This window comes from Lolium perenne, chromosome 2 (genome assembly GCF_019359855.2).
Source record: "Lolium perenne isolate Kyuss_39 chromosome 2, Kyuss_2.0, whole genome shotgun sequence".
NCBI lineage: Eukaryota > Viridiplantae > Streptophyta > Magnoliopsida > Poales > Poaceae > Lolium > Lolium perenne.
This window is the reverse complement of record NC_067245.2, coordinates 317,262,742-317,284,879: the sequence shown is the minus strand read 5'-3', so window position 1 is coordinate 317,284,879 and position 22,138 is coordinate 317,262,742. Positions and strand designations below refer to the sequence as shown.

Genomic DNA, 22,138 nt, shown 5'->3' with positions numbered 1-22,138 from the left:
AATTGATGGCCACGCGCCATCGGCCGTCCTTCTTTTCCACCGGAACGATACTGGAGATCCACTCAGCATACCTGCATGGCCTAATGAATCCGGCGGCCAACATTTTCTCGATCTCTTTCTTGACTTCTTCCAGAATTTCGGCCCTCATCTGACGTGCTCGTTGTTGGAACGGCCGAAATCCTTTCTTAAGGGGGAGCCGATGCTCAATGATGCTCCCGTCCAACCCTGCATCTCCGTGTAATCCCATGCAAAGCAATCTGGGTATTCTTTTAACGTAGCTATCATCTCGTCCCCTGAGCTGTGGATCTAGCTTCTTGCTGATAAAAGTCGGTCGCGGCTTATCCCCAGGACCAATGTCGACTTCCTCCAGCTCGTCAGCCGATGTAAACCCATACCCTAGCTTTCCGTCCCCTGTGAGGTCGACGCCACATACCGGGAGAGCAGGTGGTACGGATGATACAGGCCGATCGCTAGAATCGGCTTCCATCTTGATCATCACCAGGATCTTTCGGCAGTGTCGGAGCCGATCGCGTGGAGCAGCTTCTTCCTTATCTTCGCTATGAGAGCAGTTGCCCTCGCCTCTATCCTCATCAGGGGGGTGCCCCAGTTCTATCATGTTGATGTTGAACGAGTATCCTGGTTGGCACCTCCTGCAGGTAAGTGTCGTCAACCCACAACGGCGCACGACGGTGAATTAGGCACTTCTGGTGCCGCCGATGTGAATGACGACGGTGGACGGGACTGAAGTGGCACTTTTCCTCGGTAGGTCCCGAGAGCTGGTTCTAATAGCGAGTGCTGATTCTTCATGACCTCCTTGATCATCCGAACGGCGACATGCTCCAGAGTATTCACCAGGCTCTCAGAATGGCGATGCAACGAGTGAGTCACCATGCCACTAATCTCCTGGCGCACGGCCCTGGTGCGTTCCTCCGACGGGACAGATAGGTCCACTCCATCGAGTGCGCCTTCCGGTGAGAACCCCTTCCACCTGACGCCACGTGAACGGGTTCGGTGATATGAGCCGATGAGGTCGGCTTCGAGGATGACTTTGATCTCGTCATACTTCTTCTTGAGCTCGTCCGTCAGATCCTCGTACGTGACTGGCGTGCCGTCCGCCATCTCAGATGTAGATGGCGATGTGGTTGATGTAGAAGCTTGTCCCACCGGGCGTGCCAGAATGTGTTGTCGTCAGAAACCCACCGGCGGGCAGCGACGGGCAACACCGTAGAGCCGGGAACAACCTAGAGCTGCGGCTGGCTGAGGTCCCTCCGAGCGACGGCCCGCAAAGCCTTCCTGGGTCACACGTCCGATGCCGATGCAAGGGCGTGCCACCCGACCTATACCTGGTCGTGAAGGTGATGGAGATGCCTCGCTTAGTTTCCTCGCATGGCATACACGTAAACATTAAATACGAGCCTCGACCGGCTCTCAGGGTATCCTGTGAATCGGCTCAGGGAGCCGATCCACCCATGATTCGTACGAGGTGCACGAATATATGGTGGTCCTGCTTGATCAAGATAAAGCTAATTAGATCTACGACGATTTAGGGTTTTCACCGCATAATCGGATCATCCTACTCACGGTTGGGCCTCACGGCCACGCACGGTGATCGTAAGCCGATCCTAAACAAGGCCTAAAAACCAACACAAGGTTGATCCCCGGAACATCCTGTTTAGGGCCAGCGAACGACACCCTACGTGCCGCTGGATCCTCCACCCCTTTGTAAGGCCTAACTATTGCAGATATTAAACTAATCCTTGTAGAACAAGGAGCAATCGTAACGGATCAGATCTACTCAATAACGATCAAGCGGGGTGCCGCCCCCACACCTGAGATAGGTGTGAGGGCGGCTAGACATGCAAGGGTTGCACTACGATAGCATGTTACGCGAAGAACTATGCTAACCCTAACACATCTATGATAACTACGCTGCTCGCCATCAACAAGGCTTCAGTACGAGCAACGCATGAACAACGTGGAGCTTGTGCTGCCTAGATCGCAAGATGCGATCTAGGTAGCATGTTGCTTACCGGTAGAAACCCTCGAGACGAAGGAGTTGGCGATGCGCCGAGATTGATTTGTTGGTTGAACGTTGGTTGTTGTTTATTCCATAAACCCTAGATACATATTTATAGTCCAGCGGACTTTCTAATTTAGGCGTGCACCTAACCGTGCACGGGTAAAACTCTATCTAAGATACGATCTATTATATTACAGATATATGGGCAATCTAGCCCAACTTTGCATATAAGGCCGATCTACGTATTTTCTTCGTATATAATCTTCAAGCCCATCTTGATCGTAGCCCACCTCTGACTTGGTCAAATTTTGGTGATAACACTCGCAACTACACGAAAACCATTGACAGCGAGACAAGATTAAACGAGATCGTTGCAACATCACATCGAAGCGGAGCACGATCGTACGTCACCTCGTGAGGTGTTCGATCGATCCCGGCGTGTCTATATGCGATTAGTTTGTGTGTACTAACATCGTTTTAAAATAAGTATCACAACTTTGTTTAGGTATCCTCGAAAAAAAAAAGAACTTTGTTTAGATATATGATGCATTTTAGTGTAGACATATTTGTATCGAAAAAAGTTGCAACACATAATTTACAATCGAGGGAGTACTACTATCTAATGAAGCCGGTATGAAAGTGTGGCATGGCCTCGTGCGTTCAGAGTGACCTGCTTACATTCACATGTGTAGTGTGGTTTCTGATTATGGTTAAGTATTCGCAAAGGCGGTGTGATTGTGCCATTTTGTCTTTTGGCACCAAGTCAAGTGGGTTTGTCTGGTCTAGCGTTTTTCTCTTATTTTCTTTTGATTTTGAGAGAGGGTTGCTCGACTACTCTGGTTCATGGACCAATCCAAACAAGTGAAGTCAACCGTACTGTTGTTTCAGAAAAGTCAACCGTATAGTTTTCTTGTTAACAAGTATAAGAAAATTGAAGTCAACTATCATCCCGCTCATACTATCAAGAGACGAGCTAAGAACGATTGTTTCAACTTTTCAAGGGACGGGGTGAAGGTCCTGGAAAACCAGCTGTGTGTGATTGTGAACGCACACATCAGACATTAGTGTACACCTGCCTAGAGTTGCTTGCCCCTCGAAAAATCAGTGTACACTTGCATGCGTATTCATTGTCCAAAGGTTTTCCCATCTGAGAGGTCCTTGTCACCTCGTTTATGAATTTCAGTATTACTAGTCTCCCCTTCAATAGCGGTTCTATCCTTTAAAAAGATGTCAATTTGATGATTCCACTATGTCTAAACTTTGAACCGTTGGTCACTCACTAATTAAGGCCTGAAATCATTACTACCGAAGCCTTAAATATAAGTTGTATGCATATTTTGGATTTAACTTTGACTATTAATTAATGTTTTACAAATAATTGACTCAACTTTGTCTAGATATAGATACGTCTACAAGACTTCCATATCTAAACAAAACTAAGTCACCTATTCTCAACAGAGTGAGTACTTTATGCCAGGAAAACTATATTCTGAATTTGCATTTCAGACATTTCTCTAATATATAGTACTCCCTCGGATCCCAAAATGTAAGGTGTCTAAGATTACTCAAAAGTCAAATCCTACTAACTTTAACTAAAAATAAATAAAAAATATTTACATCTACAATATTAAATGTACACACTGACATGGGATAGTCCACGGAAGCAATGAAATTGGTACGAGCATTTCGGCGCTTAAAAATAAAATCTCATTACATCATTTAAAAGTGATGGTAGGAAAAGATAGAGCACCAAATCGTAGCATTTCCCCTACGATCTTATCACCGAATGTGCAGCATTGATGTTAGATTGCATGGGATCTCAAAAACAGATTTCCTACGGCGTGCGTTTTTTTTTTCCGGATAGCATCCGCTTCCTATAACGGCTCAAAACAGGAAGGTCCGTTTCAAAATAGGAAATACTCCCACAGAGGAGCAACTAATTAATTGCTAAATTACAATATGGATTTTCCAGAACGTTGTGTACCTCATTTGGATAGGGATGACCTTCCCATCCGTTGGAAAGGGGCAGCTACTCAGAACATATTTGATGTTTTTTTTCCTGTAGAAAAGAGAAAGAAATCAGATTAGCACTTCCAAGTTTAGGGCGACCTGAAAAACCGTAGATAAACATCGCGCGTGGCATTTCTTATGAAACAAGAACAAATTCAGATGCAGCAGATGAAGTTTAGGTAACTTTGAGGAATGTTTCTTTCAATTTGAAAAGAATATCACTTGAACACGTGTACGGAAAAAATGTCATGCATTAAACCCAGACATATCTTTGTAAATACAGCATACGTACCAAAATACGTACCAAATTAAATATACAAGTAAACTGTACAGTAATATATTTCTATGGCAGTCGTTGGATGGAGCCATCTAAAGCATCCAACGGCCGAAACCTCAGAGTTGGTCTATATAAACCTTGTGAGGCCACAGCCTCCTCTTCGTCACCCCAAAGCCACCGTCTTTAATTCCCTGGCATCTCTCGAGAATGGCACCGCACTCCTCCGCCGTGAAGCTCCCGTCCCGCACGGCGCCGCCACCGGGGATGGGCGCGCACCGGTGGTCCCACGCCATCGCCAAGGGGCCGCCGCGGAAGATCAGGATCGTGCACGTCGTGGAGCCGACGGTGATCAAGACGGACGCGCGGCAGTTCCGCGAGCTCGTGCAGCGGCTCACCGGGAAGCCGAGCGCCGGCGGCGGCGGCAGAGGCGGAGGAGGGGCTTCTTCTTCATCGTCTTCGGCAGAGATCGCTGCCTCGGAGTCGTCTTCGTCCGGCGGTTCGGAGTCCGCCCGCGTCGTCGTCGCCCCGGCGGCCGTCAAGGCGGAGGTGAAGGCGGAGGAGGAGGACGCCCCGTCGCCAGAGGAGGAAGGGTTCGCGAGCGCGTGCCGGGACACAAATGGCGGCGCGACGACGGCGGCCGGCTTCAAGGCGGTGGTGAAGGAGGAGGCGGACGCCGCGTTGCCGGAGGCGGAAGAGTTCGCGCGCGCGTTCGGGGAGGAGGACGACACGTTCGGCGCCTTCTTCCACGGCCTCGACGACTTCCTTCTCAGCGCCTTCCAGGGCGACGGCTTTAGCCTCTGATCCGTCAGCCTCTTGCCATTAGAGCTAAGTCTGAATTTTTTGCCCCCCCCCCCAGCCTCTCTGTTTCTGTATGTTAATGTATTTAGGATGATGGTGATGATGGTGTATGGTGGATCGATGGAGATCTCCCATGAAAAAGCCTTGAATTAAATTAGATACTGGATCACAACCTTCCTGGTTTATTTTCGTTCTTCTGGCTTCTGGGTGAACTAGAGTGAGAGAGGTAGAAACAAGTTCTGATCTGGCAGTTAGGATATGGCACAATTCTTTGCTGTGTCAGACTGTCAGGAGTTGTACCTTGAGCCACACGTCCAATGGAGAGAACGAAAAGATCAAGATGCGGTGATTCAAAACGCTACTTGAAATATAACAGGAACACAGTTTTTTACTGTAGTTTTTTTAGTTCCTTCTTTAAAAGAAAATGAAAGTTCCAGGAAATGTACAGTACGTGCACTCTCTTTAGCTACTCTGGTTAGTTTTACTGAACTTCCCGTGCTTGAAACCTTTGCCTGCGAGGCATGATTCAGATATAATCTCCGCTCCGAAAATGCCATACAATGTGTTGTTGGCAAGTGACCCCAGAACCCGCATTGTGTCTTCATGTTGGATGTTTCTCAAATATTTAAAAGATAGAGACCAAGCTAGTGTACTCTGGTGCTACTGGAAGGTAGAACAACATGTCATTTGCTTTTTTGCACCTTTACACCGATGCAAGCTAGGTACTGAAATTATATCGAACAAAAGTTACAATGGCGACCATTTGCTGACCATTTTGTGGATCAATATTTTCATCTTGTTTCAGTGCTCGATGGCCAGAGTATTGCTCAGCTCCAGAATAGCAGTTGCCTACTCTAGCCAGCAACAAGAGAGAGCTTAAGTAAGCATACACGCTCAAGTGACTGCTAACATGCACTAGATTTTTTTTAGGTATGTGCAAACCTGGAAAATGTTCGATCAGAAAAGGTATATCTGAAAAAGTTAATCAGAATGTTCCACTTAGTACACAGACACTAGCTCTGATATTCTGGAACCACTACATCTGGCGTGTTCTCCATTAGGTTCGGTTGTGGCCCTTCCAGTTTGGTAAGGACATCAGGTGCCCCAGCAGCGTCTCTGATAATCTAAAACACAAAGACAAGACAATCATGAGAAATTGAGTTGAAACATGGTTAAATTTACCTGTGTAAAACAGAGGATTCAGGGGCAAAGGTATTTCCTTAGCAATTTGGTGGATACTGAATTACTGATGGCACTGGGTAACATCAAAAGGACACTACTGTGTAAATTGAGTTGGTAGGGTGATTAGATTATCAGCATCTTAAACTGTAAATGATGTTAATATATGTCATACAGGTGGCATCCTATGCATGATTTCCTGTAACCAAAACACTGACAACTATGTGCATTTTTGCTCTGCTCTATCATTCTCAAGATGATGCCATGCACTGGTACTTCAGAGGATTAGCCCATGCAGCATTCCCTACTAAGTCTTTCATCAGATTTTATTTTCTCTGAACTAAAGGTGTTTATGAACTAAGTAGAACCAGGTACATTTCTCTCTAGCAAAAGAACAAGGTATAGTTCAGTAAGTGTGTTCAACATGAGATGCAAAGTAGAAGAACTAGACATAGGGCGCAACTCAAACGTGGATGCTAAAGTTACTGATTCTGTATTTTTGTGGAAGTCCAAACTACTGCATTATCCTTATCAATAGGGCATTTGAACAATACTAAGGTAAGATGATTATTTTGAGATGGACGCCATATCGTCAGTGTAAAGTGCACATGTACTGATTTTGTTGTTTGCTGTAAGTGTGGGATAAACATACCAATATTTCTTCATCCAGGTAAGAAATCATGAATAAGCGCTGGAACATCCCGTCTGAAAAAAAAAGAGACATGTAACGTAACTTATCAATCCATGTATATGCAGTACAGTTATTACCTATTCATGGCATCTCAAAATGAAAAATAGCATAACTGTACTAAATCATCCTGAGGTGGTGCACCAAATATTACAGGTATACAAATATTATAGACAAGATTGGGAGAGATGAACAAGCTACCATGATGTCATGAACAATGAGAGCATTTCCTCACTTGTCATTGTGAAAATAAAGTTTAGCAAGGAACACAAAAAAACAGCATTCCAACATTTTTTTGGCAAAGAATCCAATGACACAAGTGCATTGAAGCAAGCAGGAGTGCTTTAACAAGAAAAGGCCAGTAAAATTTCTGTGGTTGCCTTGTCTGAATGGGCATGCCATCGAAAAATTGGGAAGTTATATAATTGCTGCGATGATACTACTCTAAATCGGTACTATATTGCTATAATAAGACTATAACTTGGGCCTCATGTACTTACTAAGAGGTAACTTAACCCCCTCCGAAACAGCATCCCTTATAGGAGCAGGAAGTTGTTGTAGAGCTCCTGCAGTTTGTCCAAGAAATCCCTTCAGTTGCTCAGGTAGTGTTTCCTCACTTATTTTGGGGGTCTCTAAAAATCCCTCGACGTATTCCTCTTTCATTCTGATAGGCCCCTCCACTGACAGTTGAGTAGTCAGTACGAATCTGTTTTGTATCTACATATACCAAAAGGCAGTAAACGGTGAGACCACAAGTGGAACAACAGAATTCAACATTACTCATGTACAATGAATGAAGACACAAGCCCTAACTTGTATTTGAAGAAAATAATTAGTTATGCATGTTGTAGGCAGGTATATAACTGGCACAAAAATTGCAAACATATTGAAGAGGATGTAAAGATAAATCCAAATATGCGCAATAGTTGTTGGCGGTTTCCCACATCTTGTGAACTTACTGTATTGAACAACTTGATATTCGATGAAAGTTTGGAGTAGCCATCCCTGATCACCACATCAAGTCCCGTAAAGTGTGCGACACTTGTAGGTGACCTCCTACAATAACAACATGCTTGCCATGTGACACACCTTTTTGTCAAAGAAATAATAATGAAGATTTGCAACACGCCATTTAAAGCAAAATTTGAACAAACCATGTAACTTATTGTAGTGAGAATCAAGTAATGTGAAATCTAATTTAAATGGTAGTGTAACTTGCATCCAGAGCTAGTGGCATACTCAAACAAAGTCCGGGCAGCAAATGCTCCAGGACTGTTATCACCGAACCACTCAAAGTTCCATCGGCCTTCCAGATAGGGTGATCTGGAAAGTGAAACTAATGTTAACGAATAATGAGCAACCAAATGTCCGACAACAGAACTACTTTAGTCAAATATGATGGGAGTTCCTCATGAATATGAAACATGAAAATGTAGATATGAATGCAGAAGTCATTGGGTCTTTGAACATCATGGTAGTGATCTTGTTCTTAATTTTGTTTCAATGATGGGTCCATATTCAGGATCACACAAATCCCTTCTTCATACAAATTCTACTAATCCAACCATTTAAACTTCTGCGTCGCTATGAAAGCTACTCGAATAAGCCACAACATATGAAATGTTTCTTCAGCTACAACACTTACGTTGTGGGTCGGGGAGTCGGGTTGAGGCGTTCGAGCCCCACAATCCTCTCGTTGACGTCGATCTTCTGCATCTCCGTGGTCTTGCCGCTGACCAAGGATTCGAAGCCTCCAGCATCTCTGAACTGAAAATGGGCAGCAGTTTACATAGCCTAGTTCAGAAACCAACTCGAAGCTCAGCGTCAACTAACAAGAGCATTGGGCTCAAACCATGATTGCACAACTCAAATATCAACGTGCAAACGCAAACACCTAATTTGTTCCGATTTGCACTGCGCAATTGATAGGCTTACTGGTCGACCAAATCAGAAATAGTGCAAAATTGAGTGCGGCTGCGCACAGGTATCAGGTTGGCAAAGTAATCCAAACGCCACAGGTATGATGGGTAGTGGATACGATTTGTATGGACCAGTACAGGGCTACAGGCGTATTCATCTGCGGGAACAGGAGACTGGGAGGGAGAGAGGGCTCACGGCGAGGAGGAGGGACTCCTTGGCGGAGAGGCGCTCCATCTCGCGGGCGTAGCTGGCGGCGGGGCCCCCCTGGAACGTCTGTGCCGTGGCCCTGCAGCGGCATGCGGCGGCGCGGCGAGCGGTGAGGCGCACCCGGAATTTGCACAAAAAAATTCGAAACTATTTTTCCTCCATTCTACTTGTTATTTTTGAGTGAACTGCAAAAAATCAAATTGAAATATTACATAATTTGGAAGATACAAAAAAGACAAAGTGCAAAAATGTGCAGGTGCGCAGAGCACACCTCCTCCATTCAACTTTTCCCAATTTGACACTAATAACTGTATAGTATGATTATTTTTTAAGAATGTACGAGTACAAACCAAGGACGCACAGAATAACTTTTGGGTGGACATACACCCCCATTTCTATTTTTGCATTCCCATGTGTGATAATCTTTTCCCAAATGACAAAATATAAAAGCATTTTTCGAAAATTTAGGTCACCCTGCTGCGTCCGCCATTGGTACAAACCGATAAGCTGCCTTTTGGTTAACTACCGAATTGCCAATACACACAAATTTCTCACAATTTGTTAGTTCAGAGGTAAGTGTACAAAATGAAAATATAACTACAATTTTGATTGTGTGATTCCCATTTTCTTTGGTTATTTGTGATCCATTCACTGGCGAAATGAGACGGAGGTAGTGATGGTGTGGAACGCAGAGTGGCAGCTCCGACACAGACACGGTGGAAGGTAACAAACCATCACCAGCAGTGGAGGCAGGGCTAGGGTTTTAGAGGTTCATGTTGACGATCTGGAGGTGAGGATGGCACAATGTTGGTTGAAAAGAAAACCTGTTCCTTCAGGTCTAGAGGGATGACTAGGGATGAGGCATGATCATGTAGGTTAGGGTCGGGATAGGGATATGGAGAAGACAATGATGCCTTTAGGGCTAGAAGGAAGGGTGCAAGGGATACAGAGAGCACACGCGGTAATAATGGGACGGTACGATAGCAATATCGAGCTCAGACATGTAAAATAACAGGAGAATAAATCAGCAAGCTGATGAGGTGGCGGCGATGTCACAAAAAACGAGGGGTACATGTAGGGCCACAAAGAAATAGAAAAAAAAGAGGGACCAAGAAGAGAGTGTGGCGACCGGGGCGGAACATGATTGTGTTTTATGGTCTAAGAGAAGGGAAGAATTCTAAGCTTTTTATAAAGATTCGGTAAATAAATTTCTTCGAATTTTCAATCGACTATCTAATGACACCTCCATAATTTATTTAGGAAAACCTACTTAGCACTGACATTTTTCTGGATATCGGAAGGGAGAACTCAGCGGTATGTGCATCATGTGATGCACACAACCTACATTTTTGTTGTCGAGGCCTTAAACCGTTGACAACTTGATATGCACAACGTGTATGCCAGCGGAGCAATATCGATCATTCAGGTAGGACAACAAACCCTTTACCGTGCCACATGGACAAAGCTGCTGCTGTGATTGTGGAACAGGAATTACAAACGCGCGTACGGATTCAGCACTGAGGGATTATCTGAAATTTGTACAAACCTGCAAGGTGGATATGATACACATATAACAAAACCCTGCAGATGCATACAAATGATCTATACGTTCTTGCCGCACGGCACTGCCTAGCTAGCTGGAGAAAGTGCCGCACAGCTGGAGACGAAGCTGGGATCCCGTTTTAAGCGCAGCAAATTCAGATCAAGAAAGGTCATACACTCCCCGTAAGCCCTTCTTCCAAGGAATGTTGCGTGGCATCTTGAACTTGTCAGTTTTAGTCCGGACGCACAAATCAATGGATGGCCAGTCCGAGCTGGCTCCTCCCCTTCTTCTTCCTCCTGTTTGCGTGCTGCCATTGCTGCTCGGCTGGATAACAGCCATGACAGAGAGAGAGGTGTGAACGATGAAGTGTACGCACGTAAGGCACCCCCTGTGATTGATGCACGCACCTGCGGCGGTCACGCGCCCGGTGTGCGCGATCGCGGAATCTAGTTGTTGGGATACTGCTCGTTGGTCAGTTGAAGAGGTACGAGCGCGTACATGTCAGGGTGACCGCATCCGTCCATGGAAGTGAAGCAATGATTCGGGCAATGGCTCGCGGGCGAACGTCGAATTGCAGCACCGATCTCCCGGTGAGACGGACTTGCGTGCACCGAATCGGCAGCCGAGATCTCGCATGATCGGCGAATGATCGATGCCGTCGGCCGGTCGTTGCTGGTTGCGTCGCCGGCGCGAGTAAGCTTTTGTTTGGGCGGCCATGATTGGCGGGGAAAGGACGGGAAATACGTCCAGAACGTGGGCCGATCGAAGCCACACCCGACGAGCTCATCGGCCGGCCCATGTTTATTCCGCGCGGATTACTCTAGTTATCGCCATTTTCTGTCTGGTTTTCAAATATGATATGTTCATTTATAAATATATATATTTAGCATTCAAACTTTTCCCAAATAATTTTTTTAATATAAAACTGAATAAATATAGTAAGCACATTTCTAAGATTTTCAAGAAAAATACAATCACATCTTAATGCGGCCCGTTTATGAAGCTATTCAAGTGATGTGATGCACTGATGCCAACAAATTTGTAGGAGTTCCAGCTTCGGCATATCTATGTGCGTGGTGCTGGGAAAAAAAGTTAGGAGCAAATATGAAAGCCCGCCTTTGAAAATAAAATAAATTCTAATGAATTTTAATTTCCCTAAGAAGACTATGGGAAAAAAGTCCTATAAAAATTCATAGAAGTGTTGTGATTTTTTTATAATTACTCTCCAAAATTCTCAGCTACAAAAAAAAAGGTGTCTGACCGGCTCGCATTGTGGCGGAGACCAAAGAGGTATGGCGAGAGTGGAACTCCGTCGAGTCATCCTGACGTTGTATGTCAGTTTGATGCTGACGAAGCCGGTCGTTTACAACAGCATACACAAAGAGACTCGAAATACTTATAAAAATCTAAACCGATCATTGAAGCCAACTAATTATGCTAATCTCCAAGCTGATGATGACGACCAAAGAGATGCCATGGCTTTGGAACTCATGCCATGCCTAATCCGGCAAGATAATCATGCCCTAATCAGGGTTTGACAACTTGACACACTTGGCCCCTGTGGTCTCTCCTTGTGGCATTAGTTTATCATGTTGTTTAACTGATCAAGGTGGCGACGGCAGATCCAATGAGCTAAAGTTAATTACGCAAGGTTTCGGGGAGCCAATGAGCCGCCATGGCTCTTCAGGGTTTCAGGAGCTGGTATTGCTTCTCCTACCTCCTGCACTCCTGCAGCACCAACTGGAAAGGCCATGTATTTTACATACATATCCGGATGAGATTCTTTCTCTCACTATTACTTTCCACGTTGGACTCAGGCACGTCAACGTCTGAACTTGCATAAACATTGTCGCCGATCGATCTTCCCGAATCATTTTTATGGCTTCTTTTTGCCTGTAAAGTGTGGAAATGTTTGCAGTGGTCTAATCAGGGCGCTACTCAGTGATGGATTGTATCTGTAGGTTGTATCATAAAGGGAAAGAACACATTAGATGAATGTATATAACGGACGGCATGGAGTTTTGCCTTTTCCGAAAAGGTTGTTTTTTACAATCTCTACCACAAGTTGATTCACAATCTTTTCCGAAGATCAATCCATGTCATTTGAATTTTTCCCTTCGTTTTCTCAAAATTCGATGGCAATAACGTTAGATTAGTTTTGTAGTGTCACCGTCAAGCTCTGTATTGTGGAGCGGGACCGGAAGGCCAGCTTTTAGCCCTTTGGTTTCTCATTCTAACTAAATATAAAGTGGAGTGTAATAGGAAGATTCCAAAGATGTAATTTGTCCAATGCTCATCAAACACCTGCAGTCCTTTTTGAAGGGCCAACGTGAGTACGTGACCCCAACTGGATTCCCCAATTAACGAAACAAACAAGATTGGATAGATTTAATAGGCGACATCTGGATTTGTTATAGGATACCCTCTTTTTTTAGTAGTTAGATTAGACTTGCTAACTTATCTATGGCTATAATCAAGAAATAAATTATTAAATTATATGCATCCATGGACTTGTTTGATTCTCATGGGAAAATGCTGTTTACTTTTGAATAAATCAATCGTGAGAAATTTCCATGACTTAACATGCTTTATAAAGTGGATTGTTGGTGGGTGGGGAGAGGTTGCTACAAATAAAAACATATGTTTGGGATCGCGTGAAAACTAATAGATAACACTTATAGTATTCCACTGAGTCACCAAAACACCAGTGACACAGTGAAATACTGATATGCCACCATGAATATACCACTGGTGGTATGTGAGTATTTCAGCACGCCATCACTAAGTTGACACCATTGACCTCGGGCCACACCACCATCATTTATGGTTCTGGTGGCCTGTCACATAGCAACGCCACCGGTATCGGTGGTACTAGGTCACAGCACCAGTGCTATATGCATCCCACACTACACACTGCGGCCTGCTCAACAATCCCACATTCCATTGTTGCCCCCCCCCCCCCCCCCCCCCCACTCGTGTTGTACCACTCACATCCGCCCCTCACTATCCCATCCACGATGCCACCGTCCAACTCACTCGCTCCACTCACATGTCCGCGTCGCATCTCCGTCTCTGTCACACGCCTTCTTTGCCGATCCATACCGTGCCGCCATCACAGTCGATCCATGTTGTGTCTCTGTTTGCATATCCGCATGACACCACCAACATCTCTGCCTCGTCGCCACTGCTCGACCGCATCACCACGGTTAGTACCAGCCACCCACAACCTACTTTTTTAGTTGTTTTACAAAAAAAATATTTAGATAGAAAATGTAGTAGTGTAAATTTTGTTAGAATATGGGTACATTGTAATTTTAAAAATGTGTTAGTTAATTGATTGATTTAGTAATCATGGAGTGTATAGATTTCGTTAGATAAAATTGTGTAATGTAGAACATTTGCACTTGTGTAGATGACTAAGTGGATTTAGGTGATGAACACTCTGTAGTAAATTAGAAAGGCTGAAAGGATCAACTCCCACTATAGCAGCATTTCTTGCGATTTAGATGATGAACAGTGCAATTCATGTTGTGTAGTGGATTGGAAACTTGTGATTTCTTATACACATGATATGACACTAGGTCAAGTTTTCATGAATGTCCACGAGCGTTAGGGTTATTTTGTGTCGGACTCACAATTTCCTCTCCATCTGGGTGTGGGTCCTTTCGAGAATCCAGTGGTACACCAAACTATTCTTTTTTATACATTTGTACCCATTTTCTCTAGTGCATTTACCATTTATGTAATGTGTGTTTTTTGTGCAGACCGTCCATTGCAACATAAGGTTATAATTTAATGAATAATAGGAGATATTGTGCCATTATGTGTAAATTGGCACATACAACATTGATGCCCTAGAAAGGTCAATAAAAACTCGGTAGGGAGGCGCCAAGTGCAAGCAGTTCGTTATGCGAAACTGTCTCAGTCAAGGAGAAATGCTATGTTTTTCCTTAGGGGGGGGGAGTGCAAAACATAAGTATTGTGTTTTTTCAACATTGCGGGAGGAAAGGGAAAAAGGCGACGAAGCAAACCCCTTCGAACAAACCATTATCGCCCAAAGATGTAACCTTACCAATGGTGATGAAGATCACCTCTTACAAATCCAGCCTCCATGTCTTCATTGGGGCGACATTTGTGGCCCTCTTGACCACGACATATGTTTGGAGGGACGATATGGTATGTTCTTTATAGTTACCTATATTTCTTCCTTTTGCTTCCATATATAGCTTACATGAAGTTACCTACTGATACATCCAAGACATAGCTACTTTCCCGAACACTTTTGATGTTGTTTGCCCTCTAATTTGTGTGTTTTGAATACAACTAACACGGACTAACGTTGTTTCAGCAGAATTGCTCTGGTGTCTCGTTTTTGTGCAAAACTTCAACTTTCAGGAAAATCCATATTTCACCCAAAAACTCACGGAGCCAGAAGACGAGACCCTGGCCTCGCCTAGGGGTGGTGTGGCCGCCTCGGCCACCCCCTCGACCTCTCCTCGGGACTATATTAAGCCCCTGACCCTAAAAACAGAGGGGGGTTCGACGTTTTTCCAGAAAGAGTTCCGCTGATCCGCCGCCACCAGAAACCCCAATCTGGGAACCAGAAACTCCGTTCTGGCACCCTCCCGGGACGGGGAATTGGAGGAGATCATCGCCATCGCCATCACCGACGCCTCTCCATCAACCATCCATGATTCCCCCATCCATGTGTGAGTAATTCCCCGTTGTAGGCTGTAAGGGATGGTAGGGATTGGATGAGATTGTTCATGTAATAGCTATAAGATTGTTATGGGACTAGTGCCTAGTGTCCGTTGTAAGTATTTTTGATATTATTGCAACTTGTTATGCTTAATGCTTGTCACTTTGGGCCTGAGTGCCATGATCTCAGATCTAAACATGTTATTTATTCATGAGGATAATTATTGTTTTTGATCATACCTGTGCAAGTTGTATACACATATCATTGTCCGGAACCCGATGCCTCAAAGTGACAACAATTGGGAAAACCGGAGGGGATGGCTTTGATGTGAAGATCACGTGTGTTCACCGAGTGTTAATGATTTGCTCTGGTACTCTATTAAAAGGAGTACTTTAATTACCAGTAGATTCCCTTAAGACCCCGCTGCAAACGGGCTGGTAGGACAAAAGATGTTATGCAAGTTTCTCCTTGCGAGCACGCACAACTAAATAGAAACACACGCCTATGGTTATTTTATACTGGGATGTTTTTATCATTATTATTTGTAATGCTCATATTTTGCTTATTATATGAATTATCTTATCCATGCAGCGCCCGTTCATCCATCCCTTTGCCTACAGTATTTTAATCCTACTGTCTACTGCAATCAGCGATAATGTTATTTTTATTTTATTACTGATCTTACTTCATTACTACCACTGCTATAAAACTGTTACTACTGATAAACTATTGCGAGCAAGTCTATTTCCAGGTGCAGCTGAATTGAAAATTCATCTGGTAAAAGCTTGTAAATATTCTTTGGCTCCCCTTGTGTCGAATCAATAAATTTGAGTTTTACTTCCCTCAAAAATTGTTGCGATCCCCTATACTTGTGGGTCATCACCTACCTTTCTTCCTATTCATATCCCATAAATTATCGCAGAAGGTGACAAATAGCCATGAAATCCATCGTGAAAGGCAATGTTGGATTACACGTTGGAGATGGTGAGGTCAGCACCATCACGTACAAGACGAAGATGGATTGCCGCCTCTGCTTCAGCAATGAGGGGTGGAATTACTTCGTGCAGATTGAACAAGATCTACATCTTGGACAAGCTATGGTCATCACTGCTAGGGGAACTACGCATAGGAACCGTCTTCCCGTGATCTGTCATTGAGCAATGATTTGCTGGCACCAGTAGAGTGACACTCTCTTTCTTTCTTTCTTTCTTTTCTATTTTCTTTCTTTGATTCAGATTTTGTTTGTTTGGATGTTGTGTGGTGAGGCAAATGATACATGTAAAATGCATCTATGTTCTTTGTAGGTTATTGTGTTATATTCCATCATATTTGCATCATATTATGAGTTATTACCTTCTTCTATAGTGATATTCTAAAAGATTCCCTTATTTTGGTTCTAACTCTATCTGTAAGAAAAAGCCTCTATTAGTATTTTAACTTTTAGGAAGTTTTGGGACTCCAGAAAGGTCAAGGACAACATGTAATTTTTATGCGGTCAAATGAGCTAAAGTAGAGCCCAAGGGGCTCAACGAGCTAAAAATGGCAGCACAAACAAGTCAAGCCACGCCACACATAGGATTTGGATCCTGGAGCGTCCGATTGCCTCATTTTTTGTGCCATCACTTGATCATTTTGACCCAAAACCATATATATACCTTTAGGGGTTCCTCCTTGCGGTGTATGGAAGTGGAGATCGAAAACACATAAACAGAGAGTATGCAGTCCGCCGCCGGCGGAGATCAAAGGGGCGAACCGCTATCGGAATCGCCTCTGGGTGGCTCCACCTACTGATACATCTCAAACGTATCTATAATTTCTTATGTTCCATGCTACTTTTATGATGATACTCACATGTTTTATACACATTATATGTCATTATTATGCATTTTCCGGCACTAACCTATTGACGAGATGTCGAAGAGCCAGTTGCTGTTTTCTGTTGTTTTTGGTTTCAGAAATCCTAGTAAGGAAATATTCTCGGAATTGGACGAAATCAACGCCCAGGGGCTTATTTTTCCACGAAGCTTCCAGAAGACCGAGGGAGATACGAAGTGGGGCCACGAGGCGACACCACACTAGGGCGGCGCGGCCCAGGTCCTGGTTGCGCGGCCCTAGCGTGTGGGTCCCTCGTGACGCCCCCTGACCTGCCCTTCCGCCTACTTAAAGCCTTCGTCGTGAAACCCCCAGTACCGAGAGCCACGATACGGAAAACCTTCCAGAGACGTCGCCGCCGCCAATCCCATCTCGGGGGATTCAGGAGATCGCCTCCGGCACCCTGCCGAAGAGGGGAATCATCTCCCGGAGGTCTCTTCATCACCATGATCGCCTCCGGATCGATGTGTGAGTAGTTCACCCCTGGACTATGGGTCCATAGCAGTAGCTAGATGGTTGTCTTCTCCTCATTGTGCTACCATGTTAGATCTTGTGAGCTGCCTATCATGATCAAGATCGTCTATTTGTAATGCTACATGTTGTGTTTGTTGGGATCCGATGAATATTGAATACTATGTCAAGTTGATTATCAATCTATCATATATGTTGTTTATGTTCTTGCATGCTCTCCGTTGCTAGTAGAGGCTCTGGCCAAGTTGATACTTGTAACTCCAAGAGGGAGTATTTATGCTCGATAGTGGGTTCATGCCTCCATTAAATCTGGGACAGTGACTGAAAGTTCAAAGGTTGTGGATGTACTGTTGCTACTAGGGATAAAACATCGATGCTTTGTCTAAGGATATTTGTGTTGATTACATTACGCACCATACTTAATGCAATTGTCTGTTGTTTACCACTTAATACCGGAAGGGGTTCGGATGATAATCTGAAAGTGGAATTTTTAGGCATAGATGCATGCTGGATAGCGGTCTATGTACTTTGTCGTAATGCCCTGATTAAATCTCATAGTACTCATCATGATATATGTATGTGCATTGTTATACCTTCTTTATTTGTCAATTGCCCAACTGTAATTCGTTCACCCAACATGCTATTTATCTTATGGGAGAGACACCACTTGTGAACTGTGGACCCCGGTCCATTCTTTACACCTGAAATACAATCTACTGCAATTGTTCTTTACTGTTCTTCGCAAACAAACAATCATCTTCCACACTATACATCTAATTCTTTGTTACAGCAAGCCGGTGAGATTGACAACCTCACTGTTACGTTGGGGCAAAGTACTTTGATTGTGTTGTGCAGGTTCCACGTTGGCGCCGAAATCCTTGGTGTTGCGCCGCACTACATTTCGCCGCCATCAACCTTCAACGTACTTCTTGGCTCCTACTGGTTCGATAAACCTTGGTTTCTTACTGAGGGAAAACTTGCTACTGTACGCATCACACCTTCCTCTTGGGGTTCCCAACGGACGTGTGTTAACTGCACGCATCAAGCTCTTTTTCTGGCGCCGTTGCCGGGGAGATCAAGACACGCTGCAAGGGGAGTCCTCCACTTCCAATCTCTTTACTTTGTTTTTGTCTTGCTTTATTTTATTTACTACTTTGTTTGCTGCACCAAAATAAAACACAAAAAAATTAGTTGCTAGCTTTACTTTATTTACTATCTTGTTTGCGTTCTCCATATTAAAAACACAAAAAATTAGTTACTTGCATTTACCTTATCTAGTTTGCTTTATTTACTACCGTTAAAATGAATACTCCTGAAAACACTAAGTTGTGTGACTTCACTAGCACAAATAATAATGATTTCTTATGCACACCTATTGCTCCACCTGCTACTGCAGCAGAATTCTTTGAAATTAAACCTGCTTTACTAAATCTTGTTATGAGAGAGCAATTTTCTGGTGTTAGTTCTGATGATGCTACTGCCCATCTTAATAATTTTGTTGAACTTTGTGAAATGCAAAAGTATAAGGATGTAGATTGTGATATTATAAAATTGAAATTGTTTCATTTCTCTTTAAGAGGAAGAGCTAAAGATTGGTTGCTATCCTTGCCTAAGAATAGTATTGATTCATGGACTAAATGTAAAGATGCTTTTATTGGTAGATATTATCCTCCCGCTAAAATTATATCTTTGAGAAGTAGCATAATGAATTTTAAGCAATTAGATAATGAACATGTTGCTCAAGCATGGGAGAGAATGAAATCTTTGGTGAAGAATTGCCCAACCCATGGACTAACTACTTGGATGATCATCCAAACCTTTTATGCAGGACTGAATTTTTCTTCGCGGAACCTATTGGATTCAGCTGCTGGAGGTACCTTTATGTCCATCACTTTGGCGGCGGCAACAAAGCTTCTTGATAATATGATGATCAATTACTCTGAATGGCACACGGAAAGAGCTCCACAAGGTAAGAAGGTAAATTCTGTTGAAGAAACCTCCTCCTTGAGTGATAAGATTGATGTGATTATGTCTATGCTTGTGAATGGTAGATCTAATGTTGATCCTAATAATGTTCCTTTAGCTTCATTGGTTGCTCAAGAAGAAAATGTTGATGTAAACTTCATTAAAAATAATAATTTCAACAACAATGCTTATAGGAATAATTCTGGTAACAACTATAGGCCATATCCTTCTGCTAATAGTAATGGTTATGGTAATTCTTATGGGAATTCTTACAACGATAATAGGAGTGTACCCCCTGGTCTTGAAGCCATGCTTAAAGAATTTATTAGTACACAAACTGCTTTTAACAAATCTGTTGAGGAAAAGCTTGATAAAATTGATATTCTTGCTTCTAAGGTTGATAGACTTGCCTCTGATGTTGATCTTTTAAAATTGAAAGTTATGCCTAATAAGGATAATGATAATAAGATTGTTACTACAGCAAATGCCATCCAAGTTAGAATTAATGAGAATATAAGATTGATGGCTGAATTGCATGCTAGGTGGGAAAGAGAAGAAAACGAAAAACTTGCTAAAGAGAATAATGTAGCTAAAGTTTGGACTATTACCACCACTAGTAATGATAATGATTCACATGTTTCTAAACCTCCTACTATCAATGTGTTATCACCAGAATTTGACCGGATCAGAGGTGGGCCACGATTGGAGATGGGCTTGAAGAATATACATGGAAGGAATACATGAATCGGCCTTATATGCAAAGTTTGGGCTAGTTTGCCCGTGGATCTGTAATATAGTAGGATACGTGTCGATTAGATAGAGTTTGGCTCGTGCCCGGTTGGGATTATTCCCACGTTAGAAAGTCTATGGACTATAAATATGTATCTAGGGTTTATGAAATAAACAACAATCACGTTCACCACAAACCAATCTAGGCGCATCGCCAACTCCCTTGTCTCGAGGGTTTCTTCCGGGTAAGCATCATGCTGCCTAGATCGCATCTTGCGATCTAGGCAGTACGTGTTTATTCGCTGTTCATGCGTTGCTCGTGCTGAAGCCTTGTTGATGGCGAGCAACGTAGTTATCTTAGACGTGTTAGGGTTAGCATTGTTCATCGTATCATATGCTGTCGTCGTGCAACCCTTAGACGTCTAGCCGCCCTTACACCTATCTTAGGTGTAAGGGCGGCACCCCGCTTGATCATTATTTAGTAGATCCGATCCGTTATGATTGCTCCTTGTTCTTCAAGGATTAGTTTAATATCCGCATAGTTAGGCCTTACAAACGGGTTGAAGGATCCAGTGGCACGTAGGGTGTAGTTTGCTAGCCCTAGACAGGATGTTCCGGGGATCAACTTCGTGTTGGTTTTTAGGCCTTGTCTAGGGTCGGTTTACGATCACCGTGCGTGGCCGCCAGGCTCAATCACGAGTAGGATGTTCCGATTATGTGGTGAAAACCCTAAATCGTAGTAGGTCGTTTTAGCTTTATTTTGATCAAGCAGGACCACCATATATTCGTACACCTCGTACGGATCATGGGTGGATCGGCTCTTTGAGCCGATTCACAGGACAACCTGAGAGCCGATCGAGGCTCGTATTTAATGTTTACGTGTATGCCATGCAGGAAACTAAGCGAGGCACATCCATCACCTTCCTGACCAGGTATAGGTCAGGTGGCACGCCTTGCACCAGCATCGGACGTCCGCGCCGAGTCCTAGCGGGCCGTCGCTCGGAGGGACCAGGGCCAGCCGCAGTCCTGGGAGCCTCCCGGCTCTACTGTGTTGCCCGTCGCTGCTCGCCGGTGGGTTTCTGACCGCAACACATTCTGGCACGCCCGGTGGGACAGTCTTCGACACCAACCGCATCGCCATCTACATCTGAGATGGCAGAAGGCACTCCAGTCACGTACGAGGATCTGACCGAGGAGCTCAAGAAGAAGTATGACGAGGTCAAAGCAATCCTCGAAGCCGACCTCATCGGCTCTTTTCACAGAACCCGCTCACATGGCATCAGGTGGAAAGGGTTCTCACCTGAAGGCGCGCTCGATGGAGTGGACCTGTCCGCCCCGTCAGAAGAACGCACCAGGTCTCTGCGTCAGGAGATTAACTTCATGGTAGCTCATTCGCTACACCGCCATTCTGAGAGCCTGGTGAACACTTTGGAGCGTGTCGCTCTTCGGGTGATCCAGGAAATCATGAGGCATCAGTACTCTCCGTCAGGACCAGCTCTAGGGACTTACCAAGGGGAGATGCCACTCCAGTCCCGTCCACCACCGCCATTCGCGTCGGCAGCACCAGAAGTGCCGAATTCACCGGCATACGCCGTGGGCATGGTGGAATGCACGTACCCTGGGAGGTGCCAGCCAAGATCCTCGTTCAACATCAACATGGTAGGACTTGGACACCACCCTGGTAAGGACAGAGACGAGGGCAGCTGCTCTCATAACGAGGACAAGGAGGAAGCCGTTCCACGCGATCGGCTCCAACACTT

At 44.3% G+C, this 22,138-nt stretch overlaps 2 protein-coding genes across 3 annotated transcripts; one reads left to right on the top strand and one right to left on the bottom strand.

Moving 5' to 3' along the window:
* Positions 1 to 4,486: 4,486 nt before the first annotated feature.
* On the top strand, positions 4,487 to 5,546 carry LOC127336724 (uncharacterized). Its single transcript, XM_051363563.1, has one exon. The coding sequence runs from the start codon at positions 4,515 to 4,517 to the stop codon at positions 5,106 to 5,108; it is 594 nt and encodes a 197-aa protein (XP_051219523.1). The 5' UTR covers positions 4,487 to 4,514; the 3' UTR covers positions 5,109 to 5,546.
* A 245-nt stretch (positions 5,547 to 5,791) lies between these two features.
* Positions 5,792 to 9,244, bottom strand: LOC127336722 (probable plastid-lipid-associated protein 13, chloroplastic). 2 transcript variants are annotated; one of them, XR_007873498.2, is made up of 8 exons: positions 9,088 to 9,244; positions 8,618 to 8,739; positions 8,212 to 8,295; positions 7,932 to 8,028; positions 7,473 to 7,689; positions 6,937 to 6,989; positions 6,048 to 6,229; positions 5,792 to 5,954 (listed from the first exon to the last, which is right to left on the bottom strand). XR_007873498.2 is itself a non-coding variant. In XM_071826805.1 (7 exons), the coding sequence occupies exons 1-7, from the start codon at positions 9,124 to 9,126 to the stop codon at positions 6,119 to 6,121; spliced, it is 723 nt and encodes a 240-aa protein (XP_071682906.1). In that variant the 5' UTR covers positions 9,127 to 9,244; the 3' UTR covers positions 5,792 to 6,118. The 2 variants fall into 2 exon arrangements, 1 of the variants encoding a protein (XP_071682906.1); XM_071826805.1 differs by having other exon boundaries at positions 5,792 to 6,229.
* Positions 9,245 to 22,138: the final 12,894 nt, after the last annotated feature.

Coding starts and splice junctions, on each gene's coding strand:
- LOC127336724 (XM_051363563.1), top strand. CDS start 4,515: ATGGCACCGCACTCCTCCGCCGTGAAGCTCCCGTCCCGCACGGCGCCG.
- LOC127336722 (XM_071826805.1), bottom strand. CDS start 9,126: ATGGAGCGCCTCTCCGCCAAGGAGTCCCTCCTCCTCGCC. Junction 8,296..8,617: donor CCGACTCCCCGACCCACAAC/GTAAGTGTTGTA, acceptor TTCACTTTCCAG/ATCACCCTATCTGGAAGGCC. Junction 7,690..7,931: donor ATATCAAGTTGTTCAATACA/GTAAGTTCACAA, acceptor TGGTATATGTAG/ATACAAAACAGATTCGTACT.